This window comes from Oreochromis aureus, linkage group 11 (assembly GCF_013358895.1).
Source record: "Oreochromis aureus strain Israel breed Guangdong linkage group 11, ZZ_aureus, whole genome shotgun sequence".
NCBI classification, from domain to species: domain Eukaryota; kingdom Metazoa; phylum Chordata; class Actinopteri; order Cichliformes; family Cichlidae; genus Oreochromis; species Oreochromis aureus.
In genome coordinates this window covers 7,535,994-7,557,842 of record NC_052952.1, presented here as the reverse complement: position 1 = coordinate 7,557,842, position 21,849 = coordinate 7,535,994, and the positions used below count along the sequence as shown (strand labels likewise).

Sequence of the window (21,849 nt, the reverse complement as noted above, 5' to 3'; positions counted from 1 at the left end):
AGCTGCTCACATCGACAAGCCAAAAGTGTTCTTGAGAAAGATTTTGTGGTCAATACAAAGAGCCGTGTGGCCACAACAAGTGGCACCTTTGGAGGAGTAAAGGTGAGGCTTTCAAAACTAAGAGCACATTACCACCTGTCAAGCATGGTGGTGGTAGCATCATACTCTGGGCTGTTTTCCTACCAGTGCTACCGGTACATTTCACACTGCATGGAGTAATGGAGGAGGACTCTTCTTCAACTTCACCTCAGATCGACAGCTAAATGGTTAAAACTTGGATATAGTTGGGTGTTCCAACAGGATAATGATCCCAAACACAAAACAAAACTGGTTGTGGAAAGGATAAAGAGGCTAACATTAAGCTTTTGGAATGACCTTCCCAAAGCCTCAACCCTACTGAAAATTTGTGGACTATGCTTAGAAGCCGAGTCTGTGCTAGGAAACCAACTGATTTATATGAATTACCAATTCTGCCAAGAACGTGGGTCAAAGATGAAGAAGCCAGAAGTGTATTGATGAATTCTCAAAAGTGACTGGTTGCCAAGGGATTTATAATGAAATATTGGTGGGGGTATGTATATATATTTTATTCTATATGTATACGTCTGACCCTGTGTGGATTAAAGAGAACCCAAAATAAATTCAAACTTGTGCAAACAATTCTTGTTTTTGAAAGTCATTAATGATGTTTGCTGTACAATCAGTCCACCCTGGAAAACAAAACACGTAAAAGAAATCATTAAAACCCCAAATTACAATGACATTCATCCCCAAGATGAGTGGACATAAACCTTTGACAGCTGTATATTACTCAGCATATGGCACCACCTTGTGGACAATTCCAACATTGCATTATCCTGCCAACAATAAAAAAAGGTCCAAGTTTGTCAACAGAAAACAAAAACTTTTTTTTCTGATAACTTTATTATTCAGTGATTTTACACATGAAATAAAAATAAGCAGCTGAAAACGTGGTAAAAGGAATTTTTAGTAAATTTAAATAGATTTTCACAGAGCATCAAAAAAGTGACAGGGTGAAATGACCAGATTCACATGGATACATCTTCAAATAGTAAAAACAACATTACAGTAGGTGTGTTCACGTAGCCACGGGCCTTCTGGAGTTGAAAACCTTGATCCCATTTTGCATTGAAGACCGAGCGTATTTGGTCAGGAGGGCTCCGGTGGTCTGTTTCTCTCCACACAGGTCTCTGGATGAGGAAATGGAGCATTACACATTGTAATAAGCAAAAAATGGGACTCAGGTTACTCCCAAGCTCTTTGTGTTTCTTTAATTAAAGCCCTTAATAATTTGTATGGATAACACTAACTGTATGTATGGTGTTATATCCTCCTCTGTCCATTTCTCTCGAAGTGTAAAAAGGTGGTTAAAGCGTTCCACCGTGTCCTCTGGGAGGTCCTCCACACGCAGCAGGCAGATGGTCTCCGGGCGGGAGGTGCGGTCCAACAGGGCAATGCCCTGGAAGATATACAATACAGACAACACCGGTCAGGAAACTAAGCTAAACTCTGGAAAGTAGCTTCTTGAACACAACGGGATACACACTGGCTTAAGAGAGAAACAGAGAAAAACTCAATAAAAACTAAAGATATGTCTGGGGAATCATATGGATGAGTTCAGGTAAGTGAATGCCAAGCCGGTGAGGATTTTCTTAATTAAAAAAAAAATGAAAATGCCCAAATACACAGCTTATATTCTAACTCCCAACATTCCACTCCACATTTTTCTCACTCAGAGTCTTTCTTTGAATACATTATTAAGGATAAAAGGTGTACAGGTTCACCTTTAGCTGGTCCAGTCTTGTACTCATGCCCTCTGGGACGCTCTGCTGCCAAACCTCCTGAAACTCCTTCAGGTTGAACTTGACAGCATTGTGCAGCAGCATCAGTGCTAAACCCCAACATACTTTGTCCTCATTTAGTGCATAAAACACTTCATCTGTATAGATAAAGGACACAAAACACATTTCATTACCAAGCAGCTGAGAAATGTGTGCAATCCTTCTAGTTTTGAGGTGCGAAGGTCAAATTTTCACCGTTTTCAGTATAGCATTTCCCATAGCAGTTCAAACAGTGCTCGATCATCTCTCTGTGAACAGAAAAGGAAACCTCACTATGTAGCCATAAAGTACAAGCTCAGAAAGTCACTATAGCCTCTTAAACTGTGTCATTTGGGTATGTTAAAAACAATCACTGCAACTTTACTCCATCTGCATCTTTATGTTACTATTTGTTGATCTCTGGAGGTGAAGATAAGGATCACAGACCTGGGCTCTAGTGGGGCTAGCTCATCTAAACTGGTTTGAAGGGGAACCCTGTTGAAGGCCCAAGACTCAGAATCCACCAGCTGAGTCACATGACCAAGCAGCTTCATCTCATAGTCAAAGTCCAGAACGCGCCAGTAGCCTGAAAGGAAAAAGGATGCTCTTGATGAAGAGCTGGTAGCTATCTGTTTTGTCATGATGTTAAATAAAAATGACGTCACTGTTTACCATCTATCTGACAGGCGTGGATGGTCTCTAAGTGTGTCCTTATCTCCTCTTCACTGGCCTGAATTCTCTCCAGCAGATCCTGCATTGTGTACTGGGAATAGGCCAAACTGGTTACTAACAGCTACAGCAACATCACCATCAACATGAAAAGATCTAAGGGGGTGTATTCACCCTGTTCTCTGTATTCTCCTGCTGCCCTCCTAACGCAGGTCCTTCGTAAGGATTTTCCATTAAAAGTCTCTTCAGCTTCTTTAGTCTTGGTCGCTGTTTCCTCAGTTCCCAGTAGCTGTTACAAAACCCCCAGATCTGCAACAGGAATAGATTGTTATGCACCGACTGCAAGTTTGTGCTCGTCAGTCAAAGAAAGACACCTGTGTACGTCCTACATACCTGAGCGTGAACAACATGAGAGCTGTCCTCGGTGTCGGTCAGCTGGTCTGGTGTTCTGCATCCAGGAAGAAACAGCAGCATGTTGGATGTGTCAGCTATTTTTAGACTGTAGGTCTTGTCGTCGCTACAAACCACTGCATGTTCGTCTTTATCGCCCCGAATCACTAGGCTGGCAAAGAGGAAAATAAGTTAGTTATTAGTTATCACCAGGTAAACTTAACTTTTAAGTTTGCCTAGCTGGACCCTTTTGCCTTTAATCTTAATGGAATAGATTAAACAAGCTGCTGGAAACATTCCTCTGAGATTTTAGTCCATGTTGGCATGATGGCATCATTTTTTTAGCACTAACGGGCCCAAAGTGTGTCAAGAAAATATCTCTCCCTGTCTTACAAAACCACCACAAGCCTGAACTGTTTTCATGACAAATACTGACCCTACCATCTGAATGTGACAGCAGAAATTGAGACTATTCAGACCAGGCAATGTTTTTCAAATCTGTTGTCCAATTTTGACCAGTCTGTGCAAAGTGTAGCCTCAGTTTCCTGTTCTTAGCTGACAGGGGTGACACCTGGTGTGGTGTTCTGCTGCTGTACTCCATCTGCTTCAGTGTTTGACCTGTGCATTCAGAGATGCTCTTTTTCAGACCGTGGCTGTAACAAGTGGATATTTGAGTTACTGTTGCCTTCCTGCTAGCTTTAAGTGGCCATTCTCCTCCGACCCCTGACATTAACAAGAGATTTTCTCCCAGAAAAACAGCAACTCATTGGATATTATCTATCTTCAGGCCACTCTATGTAAATCCCAGTAGATCAGCAGTTTCTGGAATACTCAGACCAACCTGCCTGGCACCAACAACCAACGTTCAAAGTCACTTAAACCACCCTTCTTCCCCATTCTAAAACTCAATTTGAACTTCAGGAGGTTATCTTGACCATGTCTACATCCCTAAATGCACTGAGCTACTGCTATGTGATTGGCTGAATAGATATTTGCATTATATGTGCAGTTGAACAGGTATACCTAAAAAGTGGTCAGTTAGTTTATATTTACATATAGCTACATGCACGTCCACCCTGCAGTTCAGCTCTGATTTATAACGGAAAAAGAAAATTATGGTTCCCTTTCACTAATCAATCATTAAAACCTAAATCTACAATAATTTTGAAAGGTTGTTGACTTGTTCCCCAAACTAGCAGAGGAACCTTTTCTTTGCTGTCAGTCTCGTCACACGAATTTTCACTACTATCAGCTTTACCTTTGACCAGCCTCGATGTGTTTGCAGAGTGTGTCGTCGAGCTCCATCAGGCAGTAGTCCGCAGATGAAACGTTTGGCCCAAAGGACAGACAGTGGATAGTTTTCTGTAAGTCCTCCTCTTTGAGCTTGGCGATCTGCAGAGTGGCCCGCACCTCCTCTAAAGTCCTCATTGTCAGTCAGACGGCAGGTTAGATCAACAATAACCAAAAATTTCACAGGGGGAAACAAACCAAAGCAATTACTCCTTTTCTAATAACAAACAAGTCAAAGTAATTTGATCACTCTGCCAAAGAAGGGCCGTCAAATTTCCCCGCTCTCTCTGTCGCGGGAAGGAAGTGAGGTAATCACGTTAAGATGTCACGTAAAAATACCACCGGGTAGAAACTAAATACTACAGAATTATCATTGACAGCTAGTTTAAATCTAAATATTAAGCTATACTGTCAGTTAAAATATGTATAATCGTGAATATACAATAGCGCCCGACACTACATGAGCTTACGATAAATACAGATTAATTTGGAACTTAGGAACCCTTAAAAAAATCTTATTTCAACCGAACATAATTTCGTAGCGGACCGAAGCTCACGTTGGGGTCAAGTATTTAGAGGATGTGCTAGTAGTTTAATTTAAAATGTCCAGTTTCTCCAGATCTGCACAGGTAATCTGAGACGCTGTGCGCTGCATTAGTTCCACCTTGTGTTTGTAGTTTTTGTTATTTAATGGTTGCGGTCAATGTTAGCTAGCGTCGCTAAACGTCACTGACACTGTCATATGAGAGAAATTTTAACAGTTAGCTGTGAACGAATGCGCTGCCTCCAGTAGTTAGAGGCTTTCTAAAAAAATCGAAGGTCTTATGGTCCATTTACTATAATTCTAATCTTCAGTTAGTGAAATGTGCCATTTAAAACGTCTAGTCTTTGACATAACATCGTTTCTCATATGGTTTTAGCCTATAGAGTTGCTATACTGCTATTTTGATGCTAGCTGTTTGAAACAGTTCTTCTACAGACTCTTAAGTTTTGGCTTAACATGAGATTTAATCCTCACCACCATTTCTGTCTTACTTCTTACTTGGCTCTGTAGTAAGAAGTAAGAAATACTTTAAATAATTTGAACACATGAGCTGGTGTTTAAAAAATGATCATGATCATGGCCAAACGATCATGTGCCAAATGCATTTCAACTGTTCTAAATGATTAATTGATCTATATTTTATCTCTCATGAAAGATGTCTTGTCATTTTTAACCAGAAAGAGTATTTCTGTAACCAGGTAGAAGCTGTTCAGTGACAAATGTTACAAATGTCTTTTCTGGCCAAAAGGGCAGCAGAAATTGCCATAAATGTAACATAACAGTTCTATAAATATATTTTAACTGGGAGAAAGGATTGGGTCGATTATAATGTAGACATTAAAAAATATATACAAACAGTTGCAGTCACTTTTTACCCTGAGGTTTACAAGATGGTAGCGAGACTTTGTTATGATGTATGGTTTTGAGTTTTGTTTTTTGATGCTGAAATTTTTGTTTGGAGTGACCAGGATAGATATGATTAGAAATGAGGGACAGCTCAGGTTAAGTGTTTAGGAGAAAAATTCAGATACATGGTTTGGATGTATGTAGAGGCGTGATAGTCGCTATCTTGGACAAAGGATGTTGAAGCTGAAGTTGCCAGGAGGAAAGAAGACCACAGAGAAGATTCATGTATGTAGTGGAGGAGGACATGCAGAGGGTTGGTGTGACAGAACAGAATGCTAGGGATAGGGTGGGATGGAGGCAGAGGATCCGCTGTGGGAGCAGGTGAAGGAGATGATGATCACTTTTTGGTGTGACGGCGGGCTAGAAATTTTATATAAGATAAGATAACCTTTTATTAGTTTATTATATCCTGTGAAGAGAGACCAGAAGACGTCCAGTAGTCTTGTTTTGCTGAAAGGTTAGGTTATTAAAATTTTCTACAAGGAAGAGTAAACATTTTGGCAACTCTAGTTTGAAGGCACAATTTGGCAGGTGGTTTCTTTTGAGCTGCGCATCGTTAAAATTTTGGAGCTTGGAAAATGTCAAAGCTAAGTGAAAATTAACACGCCTACTTTAGTTCCTTATGCTGTGATGGCTCGGTTTGTTAGCATATGTAATTTAAGTTTTTCTCCTTTACTTCGTTCAGCAATGGGCGACCTTTGCCCGTTCCTGGTTCCTGATTGATGCCAGGATGCAGCCGCCTGGGAAGATTGCAACTATGTGTTCTATTAGATTACAGGGGAAACACAAACCTATCTACCATGCTCTGAGTGAGTAGGAACTCCATCTCACACTCACCAGACAGTCATGAACAAATTCTCACTTTAACACTGTAACTCACTTTAACTGTTGCATTGTGTATATATGAAGTATTGTTTTTGAAACCACAACAAACCCTTAGTTTGAGCATGTTGTGGTACAGCACTGCAGAGGTAAAAGCTGAAGCAGCACTTGAAGTAAAAAGGAGAACTTTATTCCTTCCTGGCCTTCATCCCACCCATTATTCTTCAGTGGGGCTAGTCTCAGTCATTACGCAAATGTACTGTTTCTAAGATTAAGGAAACCTGCAGTCAGCTGAGACTGAAGAAGTCACTTTAATGAGTGATGAAACATTTCTCCCACTAAAAACGCTACATCCTTTTAAACTGAATCAGTTTTTGGGATTTCCTTACCTGGGTGATTGAGCATGCATCAAGACATTATGACGGAAACCTGTACTTTTATATAGAACTGCCACATGGTGGCAGCAGAGGACAAGCTTTAAAAAGGTTTTTCCCTTCCTACTCAGTTATACTCTTTGGAATAACAATATGTTTTAGTAAAGCTAAGCCTTAGTCTCACAAGGTAGCGGCTGCTCTTAGTAGTGGTGTCATTGGTAGAGCAGCTATGTGTGCTAGTCTTCCTCTCTTTAAAAACAGAATAATGTGGCTTTTTTAATCTTGCATTGAGCCTGAAAACAAACCTTTTGAACATCTTCACAGGTGACTGTGGTGACCATGTGGTGGTAATAAACAGCAAACACATAGCTTTCTCTGGGAACAAATGGGAACAGAAAGTCTACTCATCACACACGGGGTAAGTGTATAGTGCCATCTGTCATGGCCTCTTTTAATTTCATGTTTCCAGTTCAAAGCAGGACAAAGTGAGGCCTACATAAGGCTATGTTTAGTCTGCTGCCAACAGTGATGTAAATGAGTTTTTTTGGGTCACTGAACATCAGAAATACTCGTTCATGTCTGATTTGACTTCTTTGCTGTGTAAGCTCAGTCTGAAAAGTTAAATCGGAATTTTCGAGTTTCTTCCTACAACATTTTTCTGGCAGTTGTATGAAAAGAAGCCATGAAATCCTCAGATTCAGAATAAAATGTGTTTCATTGTTTCACGTCAGAGTCCCTCCTCTTCTGACTTCAAGTCTGCATACACACATGCCTCCTAATGAGAGCAGCAGCCACTGCTTCACAAAACGTTATAATTAAAAAGTTACCTTTGGATTTTTAGTGAGCCTGCTGGATTCCACATGAACTTATAAATACAGCAGTAAATGCTGCCTTCAGCATGTGTATTTCTGTAAAATGGACTGCATGATGTTGGGCTAATTTGAAAAAATAATCCGAACTGGTAACTAAAAAAGCATCATCAGAGCAATAAATACCAATTTCAGTTCATGAAATGAAAATTGGACTGGCAGAGATTTGTCGTAAATTATTCATTTTCTTTTAAAGGTACCCTGGTGGATTCAAACAAGTCACAGCTGCTCAGCTCCATCATAAGGACCCAAAAGCTGTAAGTGCTGCTGGCTTCTGTTCTCCTTTTTGGATTGTTTAGAGTCAATTTTAAACCTTACCTCACACCAAGAATTTGATTATATTGTAGGTATGATTAATTAAACCACACAGAGATAAGTGTGCCACATGCTCTGCAGCGGAGGTGCTTCCTGGTTTGACACTCATCCCTTTCCTCGTATGTGCTGCTCATGCATATTAATATAAAGTGCTGAGGAGTGGGATTAAGCAGCAGTGGATTTGTGCTGGTTGATGGAGGTGTTGTGATATTTTCTGAAACTCAGACCAAGAATGTCAGTTTAAGGATAATTCTTGGGATTTTGGTTGTGATGCATATTTATGATTTCAAGGTAATGAACTCTTCTCCTGTGTAGAAGGAAGACTAGAGCCCAGTGTGGCAGCTTTTTTACATAATATTTTACATGCATACGTGATTATTACAGCCAAACTTCCCGTGACCTGCATACTGTATTTAAAAAATGATGCAAACTCCTGTGTTACTTAGCAGCGAGTCAAGGAACAGGAAAAACAACAGCACAGGAGCTGAAGGATAACTCTAGTAAGGGTCATCGCTTCTTTTTATTGAATCAGTCCTGACACAAACGTGTACTCTGGTGTCACGTCATTATAATCAACATGGGTACTGTAGTTGGTTGGTGGTTCAGACTCCGGCTCCTCCAGTCTGCAAGATACTGAACCCCAAGTTACCCCCGATGCATCTGCTGCAGAGTCTGTGTGTGACAGATAAAAGCTCTAAAGTATAAAAAGTGTGTGTGTGCTATGTGTGAGGGCTCGTAGGAGAAAGAGCTACGAGTGCTCAAATAAAATAGAAAAGCGATATACAAGAATAAGCCCGTTTACCATTTACACACTGAAAATAAAAGATACATTCAGCTGCTCCCTTATTCATCAGGGACACTTACTAGAAAACCAGATGTGTATTATTCTGCACCTCTAAACAGTCCCTGAACACCTCAGTACTTCTGGTTAGAGTTGATTAGAAAATAACAGCATCCAGCTGTTTTAGGAAGTTTTTTAACCCTTGAAAAAAATGTTTGTGAGCTGTTTTTGAAAAGAAACGATGAGAAAATGATGAATGAACTCGAGGCACACAGACGGGGTGAAGATATAAATGAATAAATATGAATATAAGGGAAAGAAAATCTCCACAGGTCCTCATTCAAACGTTACAAAAATTGACTGAGACATCAGTGGGTGAAAAGAAGTGCACATAACTGTAAATCAAGTACTTGCCTCCCTATAGTTAGTCCCATATTTACAGCATTTTCTGTTTCATTAAATATTTGAATAAACTTCACTGATGTATTGGAGAATACCTATCATGATTTTTTTTTTTTTTTTCCCCAGAAATCTATCAAACATTTTTTTCCTAGGTTAGTTTTTTAATTTTAAATATATAAAAATGAATTTTGCATGTTAAGGCCTTGCCTGATGCTGTGTGAAGGATAAGCATGCCTCTGCACTGGTGCAGTCAGTAAGTCTGTTTTTTTTTTTTTTTTTTGCAGAAGTTGTGGGTTTGTCGACTTTTTTCCCATATGCAGCTAGTGTAGGCTAAAAGTACACCGTAAAATTGCTCCTGACATGCGGGAATGACTCGATGTAGGTGCATGACCTGCACTGGTCTCCAGTCCGAAGTGCACTAAACCAGAAGAGACATGCACTAAGCTGCTGGTTTCAGGCCAGTCGGCGACCACAGACGTGCATCCTGAAGGTGATTTAGTTGATGTGACATTTGAAGGGTTGGCGTGCGAAGAGGAAGAAATAGATTTGGACAGATAAATGATTTGTCAGCACTGGCTCTGTCCAACATCTCTCTCCAGTGTATCTGTCCAATCTCTCTCAATCCAGTAACTTCATCCAAGTTGTGTAACCTGCCTCGCATTGAGGAACATGGTTACATTTTAGAAGAAAATATAAGAAAAACAGAACATTTGTTGCTATAAACACAGACTTTTGAAAATATTTTTATTTGTATGTCAATATTTTCATTGTCCTTCTTCTCTCCAGATCGTAAGGTTAGCAGTTTACGGCATGCTGCCTCGGAACCTGCACCGGCGCACCATGATGCAGCGATTGCACATCTTTCCTGAAGATGTAAGCCCTGTTTCAGATCATCTCGCTAATAAAAGACAGTCAGGGTACATTAAGAGAATGAGTGCATGGGTGTAAGGTTAAGGTTTTTTACTTAAATCTGGTCGTTGTTGTCCTCTTCTCAGAAGCGCTAGTCTCTCTCCCTTTTTTTCTAACTTGAAGCTTTACTTATCAGCAGTTCTAGGTTGGCAAGGTGGTGCAGTGGTTAGCACTGTTGGCTCACAGCAAGAAGGTCCTAAGTTCGGCTCCACCATCTAGCCAGGGTCTTTCTGTGTGGCGTTTACATGTTCTCCCCGAGTTTACGTGGGTTCTCTCCGGGTCCTCCGGCTTCCTCCCACATTCCAAAGACGTGCAGTTAGTGGGGTTAGGCCAACTGGTGATTCTAAATTGCCCATAGATGTGGATGTGAGTGGTTGTCTGAGACTAGCAACCTGTTCTTGGTGTACCCCGTCTCTCATGCCCTATGACAAGCTAGGATAAGCGGAAGAGGATGGATGGATTATCAGCAGCTCTATATTTACAATGCGTCACCAAGAATATTGTGGAAACGGAGTTGTCTAGTGACTCTGCAGTTCAGCTCATGAATCTTTAAAGTTCTTGGTTAGGTTTAGGGATTAAAGACCAAATCCAGATTATAATATTAAAATATTGTGACACATCATCAGTAGTGGGCCTTGGATTCATTGGGTGTTTTGGCCCTTACCAGTAGACACCCTCATAAATGGAGGCCCTGCCAGGGTTGATCAGGCCCCGGGGTGTGTCACTGGTTGATGTGAAATTGTTATTTCTCTTCTACTTTTTCCTGTTTAGTTTTCTACAATTTATTTTCTTCTATCAATTCACTGCAAAACGAGAAGTACTATTTAGCTCTTTAGTGCTTAAGGCCATTGTTTCACTTCCTGCTGATGCCCCAGGAAGAACAAATCACAAAAACGGGGGAGGACTCATGAACACATGCTCTTTTTAGACATGAGATTTGTAACATCGCCGACTTCTTCACTGTGTTAAAGCCATTCAGACTTATTTTAGTTTCACTTTAATAAGCATCAACTCTGGGGAAGCGTTTATGCTTTTGAAACTGCAGTTTTTTGTGTGTCCCTTGGTGCTAAACTGCCTCCACTAATGGAAGAGCTTTTTGCTTTCATTTTATTATTTTATTTTATTATTCAATTTGACCACCTCAAGGTGCTTTATATTGTAAGAGAGACAATACAATAAGAGAGAGAATACCCCAACAACCTCCTACAAGCATGCACTTGGTGACAGTGGGAAGGAAAAACTCCTTTCTAGCAAGAAGAAACCTCTGGCAGAACCAGGCTCAGAGAGGGGGCCGTGACTACATTAGTGTAAATTCTTGTGCCATGTTAAAAGTGATATGTACATTTATTTGGGTCTGATGTGGTAACTTTACTGTTGCAACTGTTACGTAAAAGTAACTAGGGTACTTAAATGCTGTCAGATTAACCCACAGTGTGTACCTGAAAGCACATGTAACTGGCCACTTGTTAAAGAGACCCGTAGGAGGTGGTGTACACTTAAACAGTATAAAATGAGTAAATATTAAACTTTACAGGGCGGCCAGTAAACACACCTCCAATGAATGCTAATGTTGGGGTTATGTAAATAGGGACGTGTAAATAAACGAGTGACTGTCGATGTCAGTGAAGTATTGTTTTCTACCTACTGTGGAAAATGACATCTTATTGGCTGCCAAAAGTCATTAAATGCCACTGAGGCTGAATTTAAATAATGCGTCCAATCGGTTATCAGAGTTGACAAACTGTCCCGTCTCAGTCGTTGATTTAAAGCGGACAGATGCGTCGTATCATCGCTGCAGTGAATTATGTCTCGCATGCATTTTTGGCACTTGAGAGCATATTGATTGGTTTCAAATTACACTGGCTGGAGCCAGCGTCACACATCACAGCCTCTGAAATGAATTTAACATAAAAAGTGCTTGATGGGCTGTTAATTGACACATGGGGTCCATCGTAATATCAGCGGATTGTAATTACTATCATGGTGGGAGCGTCATCATCAGTTTGAAGCACATATAACCGTAGGTATTTTGATTTGTAATACTGTGAATGAATGTGTCCATATACAGAGGAACGACTGATTACCTGACTTTGGTCCTAACAGCAGAATCGCAAGTTGCAGGTACTTAGAGATGGCGTTTCTAAGCCTGAGGCATTTCACAACAGTTTAGGCAGTGTTTCTTTTGAACATTTGGTGTCTTTTGATTATTTATTTTTCTTTTCCTCTGTGTTATTCCCAGCTTAAAAACCTCCTCCAGGCCTTTGAATAAGGCACCATTTGTAATCAGATATTCTACTTATTCTTTTTTCTTTTCTTTTTTTTTTTTTGTCTCCTTATTTGTGTCACTTCCTTTAAATTCTTTCCCCTCTCCCATTTCCTCCCTTTTCTCTTTGAATTTTTGTGTCCTGGATCAAATGCCTTTAACGTCTCCTTCATCCACCTCTCTCCAGGAGCTGCCATATGACATTCAAGCCAACCTGACAGAGGAGCTGCCTCAGCCCAGAGAAATACCGAGGAAGCTCAGCGAGTACACTCAGGAGGAAATGGATGCCTTCCCCAGGCTGTGGACACCGTATGTAGAAGCACACCAAAACATTCTGTAACTCTCAATTAATATCCAAAAAGAAGCCCAAACTCCCATCAGTGTTGATTCTGACAGCAAATTCTAAATAGTTTTATTCATAATTTAGGTATTTAAATGCTTTTAGTCTACTTTTAGTCAACTAAATAACAAAAGATTACAGCAGACTAAATCTAAAGTTAAGTCAGATGATTAAAAGAAAGTGTTTGTCGTGTTTTTACCGGTGAGAGTTTCTCAAAGTGTCTTTTCTACTCTGATCTTTCTGCCAAGTATTGAAATTTTCTCTTGTTTTCATGAGAAACGGGGAGGATGGGCGCTGGTTTTACCACAGATCAAATGTGCCCGTCTAACCTTACCGCACAAGATTACTTCTGATTGGATCACTTCCAAACTCGTCCCGCCTTATTACACAACTTTAATTAGTTCCTATTGGATGTCGTCTCTCCAAAATATTTTCATCTCGTTTTTATTTGTGATTAAAGTATCAGTGCATTCATCACATTTCATCATAGTGTTTGTTATCATCACATTTTCGTTAGGGGGGAAAAATGTTGTTGCCGAAAATTTTTGGCCAATGAAATTATCACCGTCTCCCATTTTGGTGCATTTGCACGGAAGAAATTGAAACATTTACGGTGACGCGTCACACTCAATCAGTTTGGTGTCTTGTGTTGATGAGGATGGTCCAGAAGGGGGTGATGTTGAACTGTGTACCATCTCACGGTCCCTCTCTCTATGCCTATGCCAGCCTGCTCTGTGTTTCATCTTAAAGAAGAAAAAATAGCAGTGCAAAGCTTTAAATTAAGCATTTAAAATGAGAAACAGACAGCTTGTGAACTTGTGTGTGTGCCGGCACAATCTTCAGATATTTATAAGACGGGGACGTTCGACCCAGGCTTGCCTTCTTCTGCTTCGACGCAGTCCTGTAATGTTTTCATGGTCTTACTAAGCAACACGCACACAAATAGATCTAATTCAAATGTATGACAGCTCCTTTTTTTGTGGCCATTGTGACATGACAGTTTCTCCTCAAGCAGGAAAAAATAAAGTGCAACATTTTTCATCGTAACTACAAACACATGTAGCTGCGGTGCGAATGATTGTCAGCCAACTAAGAGCTGTCATTATGTGACGCGATGCACAAAGAACTGAAGTACTGAACCACTAAGGAGCTGGTTCCTGTGTGCACTACTACATGAAAATAGGAGTAGTTGTCCCCAAGTTGACTTTTTTTTTCTTTTTTAAGTTGATGCAAGTTGGCTTCATTGTGAGCTCAATCGAAAAGCTGTAAAAAAGTAGGACACTGTACATCGTAACGAGGAGCCAAACCTCAAAAACAGAGCAGGACGGTTCTCTCAGATGCATACTGGGAAAATCAGCTGTATTCCCTCACTTCCTGAGTGCTTGGATACACAAGTTTTCTCTGAAGGATGTGTGAGAGAGCATCTGTTACTCGGCCTAATCATATTCATAGCTTTTCTCAGTCAAGTATTTTCTGGTTGGAGATTAGACTGGCATTGTGACCCGCGGTTTGCCGGCATGATAATATCGTGCCGTTCTCCCTGGCCTCAGCCGCAGTAAACATCGTTCTGACAGGTTAACGAAGAGCATTCTCGCTTCACCTGCTCAGCAGTAGCCTTTGCATCCGTTCATCCATCAATCCATCCGTTCACCCGCGGCCCAGCTGCTTCTCTGGGTCAGGGTCACTGCTCGTCATCCACCGGACATGCTCAGCACCCAGGACCTCTGATGGTCTTTCTTGTACCCACTCTGAGGTGCTTAATTCGAAAGCTTGGATTTTGTTTCTCCAGGTTGTTGTTAACATTTTAGACAGCAGCTAAATCAGGATTTAATAAATGTGTTGTTGTTGTTATTGGCAGAGAATCCAAACCCTGCTTTCCTGCAATTGTACTTTCTCTATGTAAAACCCCATAAACACATGAATCTATTTATGCAGCTAGGTTTCCTTTGTGGTTTTCAGATGCTGGATGCCTCTGTGATGTCCCACTTCAATAAATGTTAATGGGATTTTGTTAACAGGATTCGGTGCATGTTAACAATTACACTGAGCAAAATGGCAAAATTCGTCATGTTGTTCTTCCTCCTTTTTATGTGGTGTGATCTGTTGGAGCAAAACTGACATTTGTTGGAAATAATGCTGATGTTTTTTGTTTGCGGTGCTGCACACGCCACAAGCAAAATACCATTGATCTCTGTGTCGACACAGAAATCTCAAACTCTCAGAATCAAAACCAAATCTGCTTCACAAGAGTCAACTGAACAATTTAGTATGATCCTAAAGTTTTGCAAACAGCCAGCACATTTGAACTAAACTACTATCAGTTTTTAGAATCAGTGTTTTCACCCCTTTGTGATATACAATTCAGCTTTTTTCCTACTTGAGTAGGAAAATATTAGTAAGGGTATTACATGCAGGTTAAAGATGATGATTTGAATTGAGTGTGTTGGAGCAGGGAACCACTGAAAAACCTAAAATGAGCATTCGAGTGATCAGAGTTTAGAAGCACTGCTTTAGCGTTATGTGGTCTAACTGTACTTTTCTGAGGCAGCAAACCAAAAATGCTAGTAAATAAATGAAACCACCAAGTAGATGTATTCAAACAATATAGTTATTTAGGGGTACATGAGAATAGTCTCAGCATTTGCGGGCACTGTCTCATGCAGATTTGGTTCCTAAAAGGATAGCTCCACCCCCAGGTCGAAGGTCAGGCCCTCTTCTGCTCCTCGTCCTATTGAGCAGTGATGACGCAGGACGTATTGTTAAATAGAAAAATGCATACATGAAATTTTTAAGGGACAGTGGTGCCACACAGGGCCAATAGTTTTATTTTTGTTCTCTGACATTAGTTTTCGCTCTGTGTATATGCCTGTGTGCCTTGTACTGATATGTACAGCATGTCGGTGCTGCATTCACCACTGCTGTCAGTGTGTGTGCCTGTGCGAGGTGATAAATGAGCCACTTCTTATTGTTTACTGGTTCAATCTCCTCAGCCAATCAGTCTGTGTGCTGAGGCTGGTCGCTGTGTGGCCATCAAGGTCAAACTAATCCTGGTTTATTTAAGAGATAGGCCTCAGTCTAGTTAATATTCGCTCACACGCTGCCTAACTCATTTTACTGATCGTGTGTGTGCGTGTGTGTCAGGGGAGATGGGGTTAAGGTCATCCAGGGCCATTCAATCGTTACCCTTTATTAAACACACTGTTAATATTCTCTCAGAAAAACCTTGGAGCCCAGGCGAGAGATTATTATTGAATGTAAGCTCCCTGTCCACCCCTGTACAACACACACGCACACAGTCAACACACAAACAAGTGCTCAGACACAGAAGACCGACAGCATACGGGTGTAGTTGATAGCAGAGCTATTACATTTGATAACAACATTTTTTCTACTTTGTATCAAAACCAATACAGCACGCTCTGATAATATCTGTCTGCTGCAAACTCTGCTTGAAATTAAAGCGGAAAAACCGAAAACAACGACGCCGTCTCTGAAGTCATTTTGAAAAAGGGGCGGGGGGAAAAAAAAGAGATAACATCTGCCCACTTTCTCATCTGTCCCATTCTATCCATGTTTTTCCTTGTAATCGGTCCTTCCCCCCCCTTTCATACTAATGCGTTGTGTTGTATTTTCTCCACAGACCTGAAGACTACAAGATGAAATGAAGGCTGCCCAATGAGACCGAGAAAGGGAGGGGAAAAAAAGGTCTTATATCAACACAACGCTGAAAGCAGCACCATCCTCTGCTATTGATTTGTGTAAATTTAGCCCGCAGTTTATGCCTGCAGAACTGGCATCAAAGCTCGACAGCACTTAACATAACATAGATGCCAAGAACATCAACATTATCCTACCAGGGGAACCTCTCTGTCGCTCCTGTCGGCTCCAGCGCGACCGCGGTGGGCCTGAATTATCCAAGGACAGCTTGAGATTTCACCATGTGGCTCAGCTGTGAGAAAAATCAGATTCTGTGGGTTTTTCCTCTGATTACACACCATGAAATGATCCGATCTGGTCCATTAAAAGTGGCATCTGTTAGAGCTGATCCTGCCTTTAAAGACTTGTGGATGCACAGTGAAACCAGTTAATGTGTTACTATATGAGAATCCCAAAATGTTAACTTGATCTTGCTTTTTTTGGTTATTTAGTTTCCATCGATAAATCTGTTCCCCTTTTAAGTGAATTGTAAAAAGGCTAATAAACAGTTTAACGAACCTCTTCTTGTCGAATGTTGTTTTTACAAAAGTGTTGTAAAGTCTGGGTTTTTGACCCTTTTGCGCTGTTAAACAAATGACCTAAACCCATTCTTGTAGTCTCATTACAGATTTATTGGTTATAAAAGCAAACAAAATAGAAAATAAATAAGTCCATATTGTACCAAAGGGTGCGGTAGCGAGACACATTCCTTATTAAAGCTATTCACGGTCGACAGTTAAAATCTGGACCGGGACCAGCTCGTAGCAACACGTCTGCTGCTTGTTTTTCTGACTGCAGTGCAAGAGGGGAAGATTTTACACTTCAGTTCTTATTGATTTCACAGAGAGGCGAGAGGATTTTCTTTTTCTTTTTTTTTTGTAATAATAACTGACTTCAGGTCTTATTCCAGAAAGAGGTCAGAGTTCAGCCAGTGAGCAAACAGCTTCCACAGTGAGCAGGCCCGAATTTGCATAAGGAAAAAAAAAAGGAACATAAGGAACATAACAATGTTCTTTAAATTCACATAAGCCCCCCTGAAATAAAATAAAATCCAGAACAGTAACGAGTGCCAATGTTCAAATTAAAAAGCAATGATCATTTTTTTTGAAAAGTGTGCTTCCAAGTGTTCGGGGAAAGGAGTTTGATTGATCTGGGTTTCATGTTCACTAAGAACACCACTTTTCAACAGTTAGTACTAAAACAAAGACAACCAGAGGAAACATGATTCATCATTATAAAAAAGCAGCCTGCGCAAATGTTACCAGCTCAACTAAAACAACCCAGTTAGTTACAACCAAAACAAGAGGCGTGTGTTCCACTTCCATGCAACTCCACACAAAAGTTAAATTGGCTGTGAGATGGGAAGGAACAAGTCTTACTTTGACTTTATCAAATGGGCGTTGCTAAACATAGATCAGGCACTTTTCGGACCTCCCTTTTACAGAGATATGGTACAAGAGTCCACACAGCTATTTACAATGTTTCACCTGATGGGGGTGGGGCTGGGGGATCCCAGCGCGGACACGGGAGGGAAGGGACGGAAGTTCTCGCCACAGTTTCAGGTGTTTTATATGCATGTCTCAGCTCTTTGCGTTTTGTCGGAACATCTGTGTTGTGTCCTTATCTTGAGGACTTTAATTCGTCTTTCCTCTAAAGTCCTCCGTCCTCGCTCTCCTCCATTACGTCGACATCCCGCGAAAACCTCCTGGCGACGCCCGGTGACCTCAGCTCCACGTCTTCGGAGTAGGTGGGGCTTAAGTGGTAACCGTAGTTGATGTGAGCCAGCTGAGAAGGCTGTTGAGGGTAGTACTGAGGGGGATAACCACGATAATAGGGGTCCTGCTCCTCCTCCTCCTCCTCACCCCCTCCCTGGTTGTCGTAAGCCTCTGCAGCAGGGTGGTGTGGCTGATTGTAGGGAGGACTGTAGGGCTGGTAGGCGCCATGAGGCAAAGCTTGAACTGGGGTGGTGGGAATATTTAGGATCAGTCGGAGTGTTTCTGCATCAGCACAGCAAACACAAAGCCAGTACTACAGGAGAGCGGGGAGCAAGGTTAAGGCCAACACAAGAGTGCGGTATAAAAGAAGCACAGCGGGAAAGTGAGGCATGCACAGATTCAGATACAGCTTCACAGCAGGTTAAAATCATTTCAACCAGTCAACAATTCTTACTTCTTTGATGGTGAAATGACTTCTCTGCAGAAGCAGATTCAGGACCCGGGACAGAGTCCAAAAGATTGGGTTAATAAGGAAGTAGTTTAATGGAACTGAAGAATCTAATCTCTGCCCCAGTATCGCCCAGATGTGATTATTTTTCCAGGAATGAAAATGATCACATTATTTCAGGCGTAAAAACTGAGATTTTCTGTCCATCTTGCAGAAACTGAGATGCACTGATAGCTGGGATGTTCAGTAATGAAAGCAGCCAGTCAGCATCAAAGCAATCCATCACTATTTAGCTGATTTGTCTGGCTTTTGAAAGATGAGATTAGCTTTTATGAGATCTGAGTTTAAAGCAGGGTGAAGCAAAGGCTGCGGGAGCAAAGCTTTGGATACACGACTATCTGTCGACAGGTGGCCCTGTTGACGATGAGCGGTGGCTGTTTTTTGTGGAAAAATGAGTCAAGTTGCTCGTATTTTTCCTTCGACACGGGAAAATAACTAGTTTAATGAACCAGTTCTTATCAAGAAATTTTGCTCACGGGTGCATGAAGTCTGGAAATCTGGTGTTTGTCTAAAAACTTGCACCAAACGATGGTGTAACGATTTCTAAAATGAGAAAACCACCTTCCTTTTAAACTGATGTGCCTTTAAAAAAACCCCCAAAGAACAAAAATCTTAGAAATAGCTAAAAAAAACAAAACAAAAGGTCTCCAGAGAAGAAAAATGTGATAATCGCTGCTGCAGGGACTACAGTTTCAAAAGTGTCAGGACTTATCCATCCCAGGAAATATGGCAGCCTTTAGGGAATAACAGGAGTTATCACATTTCTTCAGTTTCTAGTCTTTTCTTTTTAAAAGAGGACGCAGGAGGAGGTGAGCACAGGTGGAGGAGAGGAGCATGGTTCAAGAATGCTCCTCAGTAGTCATTCCTATAGTCCTGTTGAACTTCAGAACGAGAGATGCAGGGAGGAGAGAAGAGGGAGGAGGGGGAAGGGGAAAAAAGAACCAGAGAGAAGATGTTACCTCATATCAGAAAGAAAACCCAGTGAACCAAAAGAGTTAAACCTCATAAACGACACCGACTGTGCTTCCTCAGCTGCTTCGATGTGGCTTTTGAGGTGGAAAAAAAAATCAGTGTTGTAATCTATGTTTCTTCTTAGGAGAAACAAAAAGCACAAACTGAGAAATTAGTTCAAATAAACACTGTGACATTTTTATAAAGTGTTTGGAGAATGTTTAGAAAATGTGTCAGATCTTTATTTTACCTTTCTGGATGTTAGAAAGTGCAAATAAAGATTTCTAACACGGAAAACAGATGACAAGGAAAACACGCCTTATGAGTCACCCTGACTGAGATCTTAGGAAGACATCTGTTGCAGTTAAATACAACAGCTGCAGTCACATTCAAAAATGTACATTCAGGCAAATTCAGAAAAAATAGCTTTGAAAGAATGAGACCTATGAAGCTTGTGGCAGTTTTTCTGATGCATCACCATTTATATCTATATAAAACATAGATTACTTTTCTTAAACAAGATCAATATAAACTGCAAACAGTTTAAATTGATCTTGAGCATAACATATAGTGTGAAACACTTCGCATTGCTCTGTCTAAAAGTAACAACATCCTGTCTTTCACCATCTCAAAGGGCCCATAAACCAATCTGCATTTTCTAAAGGCTATGCGCCAGATTATTTTGGCAAACAGCAACTAAGTGAAGTGTGTATGTTTGAAGACAGCTGGATTGCCTTTTATACAATCTTAATGTTTAGCTAAGCAGCTTTTCGTTTAGTTGTAGGCAAAAAAGTATTGGGCCACACCTCTTAATCTTTGACTTTAGGTGTTTTCAGTCCCATTGCCAAAGGTGTGGGAAATCAAGCACCTAACCATGCAATCTTCCTTTACAAACATTCCTGAAAGCACGGGTCGTTCTGAAGAGCTCACTGGATTTGAACGTGGAACAGTGCTTCAGTAAGTTAGTTTGCGAAATTTCTTCCCATCAGCTGTAAGTGAGATTATTGCAAAGTGGAAGGGTTTATCAGTCATAGCAACTCAGCCACAGTTACAGATCACGTAAAGTCACACAGTGAGGTCATCAAATGCCAGTGTGTAAAAGTCTCAGACGCTCTGCTGACTCAGTAGCATTGGAGACTTTGAAAAACCTCCCTTTGAATTAACATCAGCACAGAAAGGGTGTGCTGTGAGTTTCGTGGTGTGAGTTTACATGGCCGAGCAGCTCCTGTAGGCGTACTTTTATCCATATAGTGTATTTTACAAGATTTTAACAACTTAGGAATGTGGGAAAACGACTTTAATCATCCTTGTTTGGGATAAGATTGATTAGGCAAACTACAGTTAATAATTTACATATATCTTTTGATGTAATATGTTATACTTTTTCCATATATTCAGATTGGTAATGGCTGACATTTGATGGTTAAAAACCTCATATATCATCTTGAAGCCGTGACACTGATCCTTGTGTAATGCAGTAACTGAGCCATGATATGTTAACTACACTATTCAGGCTGACAAATACAAATGTAGGAATAAATTCTACTTAACGGAACTGTAAAGACAGTTTGAGGCCACATTTTATTTGTTTTAAAATTAAAATACAAATGCACATCCTGTGTTTAATCTGTGCACATTTGGGACTAGCACTCAGGATTCTCGCAAGTCATAAAGTACAAAAAGACACCATTCAGACTGGAATCCATCACTATAAAATAAATCTGGTTTGATGGATGAAGTAATGTCTCATCTATCAGCTACTTTTAGACGATGATACATCATCAGGGCAACTTGTCAGAGTCTGTTAGATGTGTAACGTCCAAGCTGACATGCCCCAAGACCCTGTAAAGCCCTGCAATGGCCTCATCGGTATGAATATTCAAAGTCATCAAAGACGTGTGTGCAACTGCATATTTTATTAGATCTAAATACAGATGAATAGCTTTGGCCTTCTAATGTCTTAATCCATCGGTGTGGACATGAATGTATAAACTTCACAGTGGAACAGCCATAAAAGTCGGGTAGTTCTCAAATTCTCCGAGCACTTTTACAAGAACAATAACTGTGCCAGAAACAGCTGTCACTGTGAAAACAATATTTGAGTGTTTTACACATATAAAAGATGCTTTATAAGGGTGTATAAAGACCAAACGGGCCTGGATTTGTTTAAGCTGCTTAGAGCAGCAAGTTAACAAACATAAAAATAAACCAAATTGCTCAGAATAACAGTAATATTGTTCGAATACAGAAGGACAAATCAGGGC

General features: G+C 40.6%; 3 protein-coding genes across 3 annotated transcripts in view; 1 reads left to right on the top strand and 2 right to left on the bottom strand.

Annotated features, from left to right (window-relative positions):
• Window positions 1–566: 566 nt before the first annotated feature.
• dscc1 (DNA replication and sister chromatid cohesion 1) lies at window positions 567–4,537 on the bottom strand. The gene is made up of 9 exons (XM_031751496.2): window positions 4,159–4,537; window positions 2,904–3,072; window positions 2,685–2,819; window positions 2,514–2,604; window positions 2,289–2,427; window positions 2,058–2,110; window positions 1,806–1,960; window positions 1,332–1,480; window positions 567–1,211 (listed from the first exon to the last, which is right to left on the bottom strand). Exons 1-9 carry the CDS (start codon window positions 4,326–4,328, stop codon window positions 1,100–1,102), a joined length of 1,173 nt encoding a protein of 390 aa, XP_031607356.2. The 5' UTR covers window positions 4,329–4,537; the 3' UTR covers window positions 567–1,099.
• Window positions 4,538–4,702: 165 nt separating this feature from the next.
• Window positions 4,703–16,929, top strand: mrpl13 (mitochondrial ribosomal protein L13). The gene is made up of 7 exons (XM_031752122.2): window positions 4,703–4,819; window positions 6,326–6,449; window positions 7,161–7,254; window positions 7,902–7,962; window positions 9,990–10,076; window positions 12,563–12,684; window positions 16,356–16,929. The coding sequence occupies exons 1-7, from the start codon at window positions 4,793–4,795 to the stop codon at window positions 16,378–16,380; spliced, it is 540 nt and encodes a 179-aa protein (XP_031607982.1). The 5' UTR covers window positions 4,703–4,792; the 3' UTR covers window positions 16,381–16,929.
• Window positions 16,930–17,030: 101 nt separating this feature from the next.
• col14a1a (collagen, type XIV, alpha 1a) overlaps window positions 17,031–21,849 on the bottom strand; it is a 151,009-nt gene continuing 146,190 nt past the window's right edge. Inside the window, exon 48 of the mRNA XM_039619618.1 lies at window positions 17,031–18,369. Coding sequence (XP_039475552.1) covers window positions 18,062–18,369 — 308 coding nt within the window. The 3' untranslated portion in view covers window positions 17,031–18,061. The remainder of the gene's footprint in view (window positions 18,370–21,849) is intronic.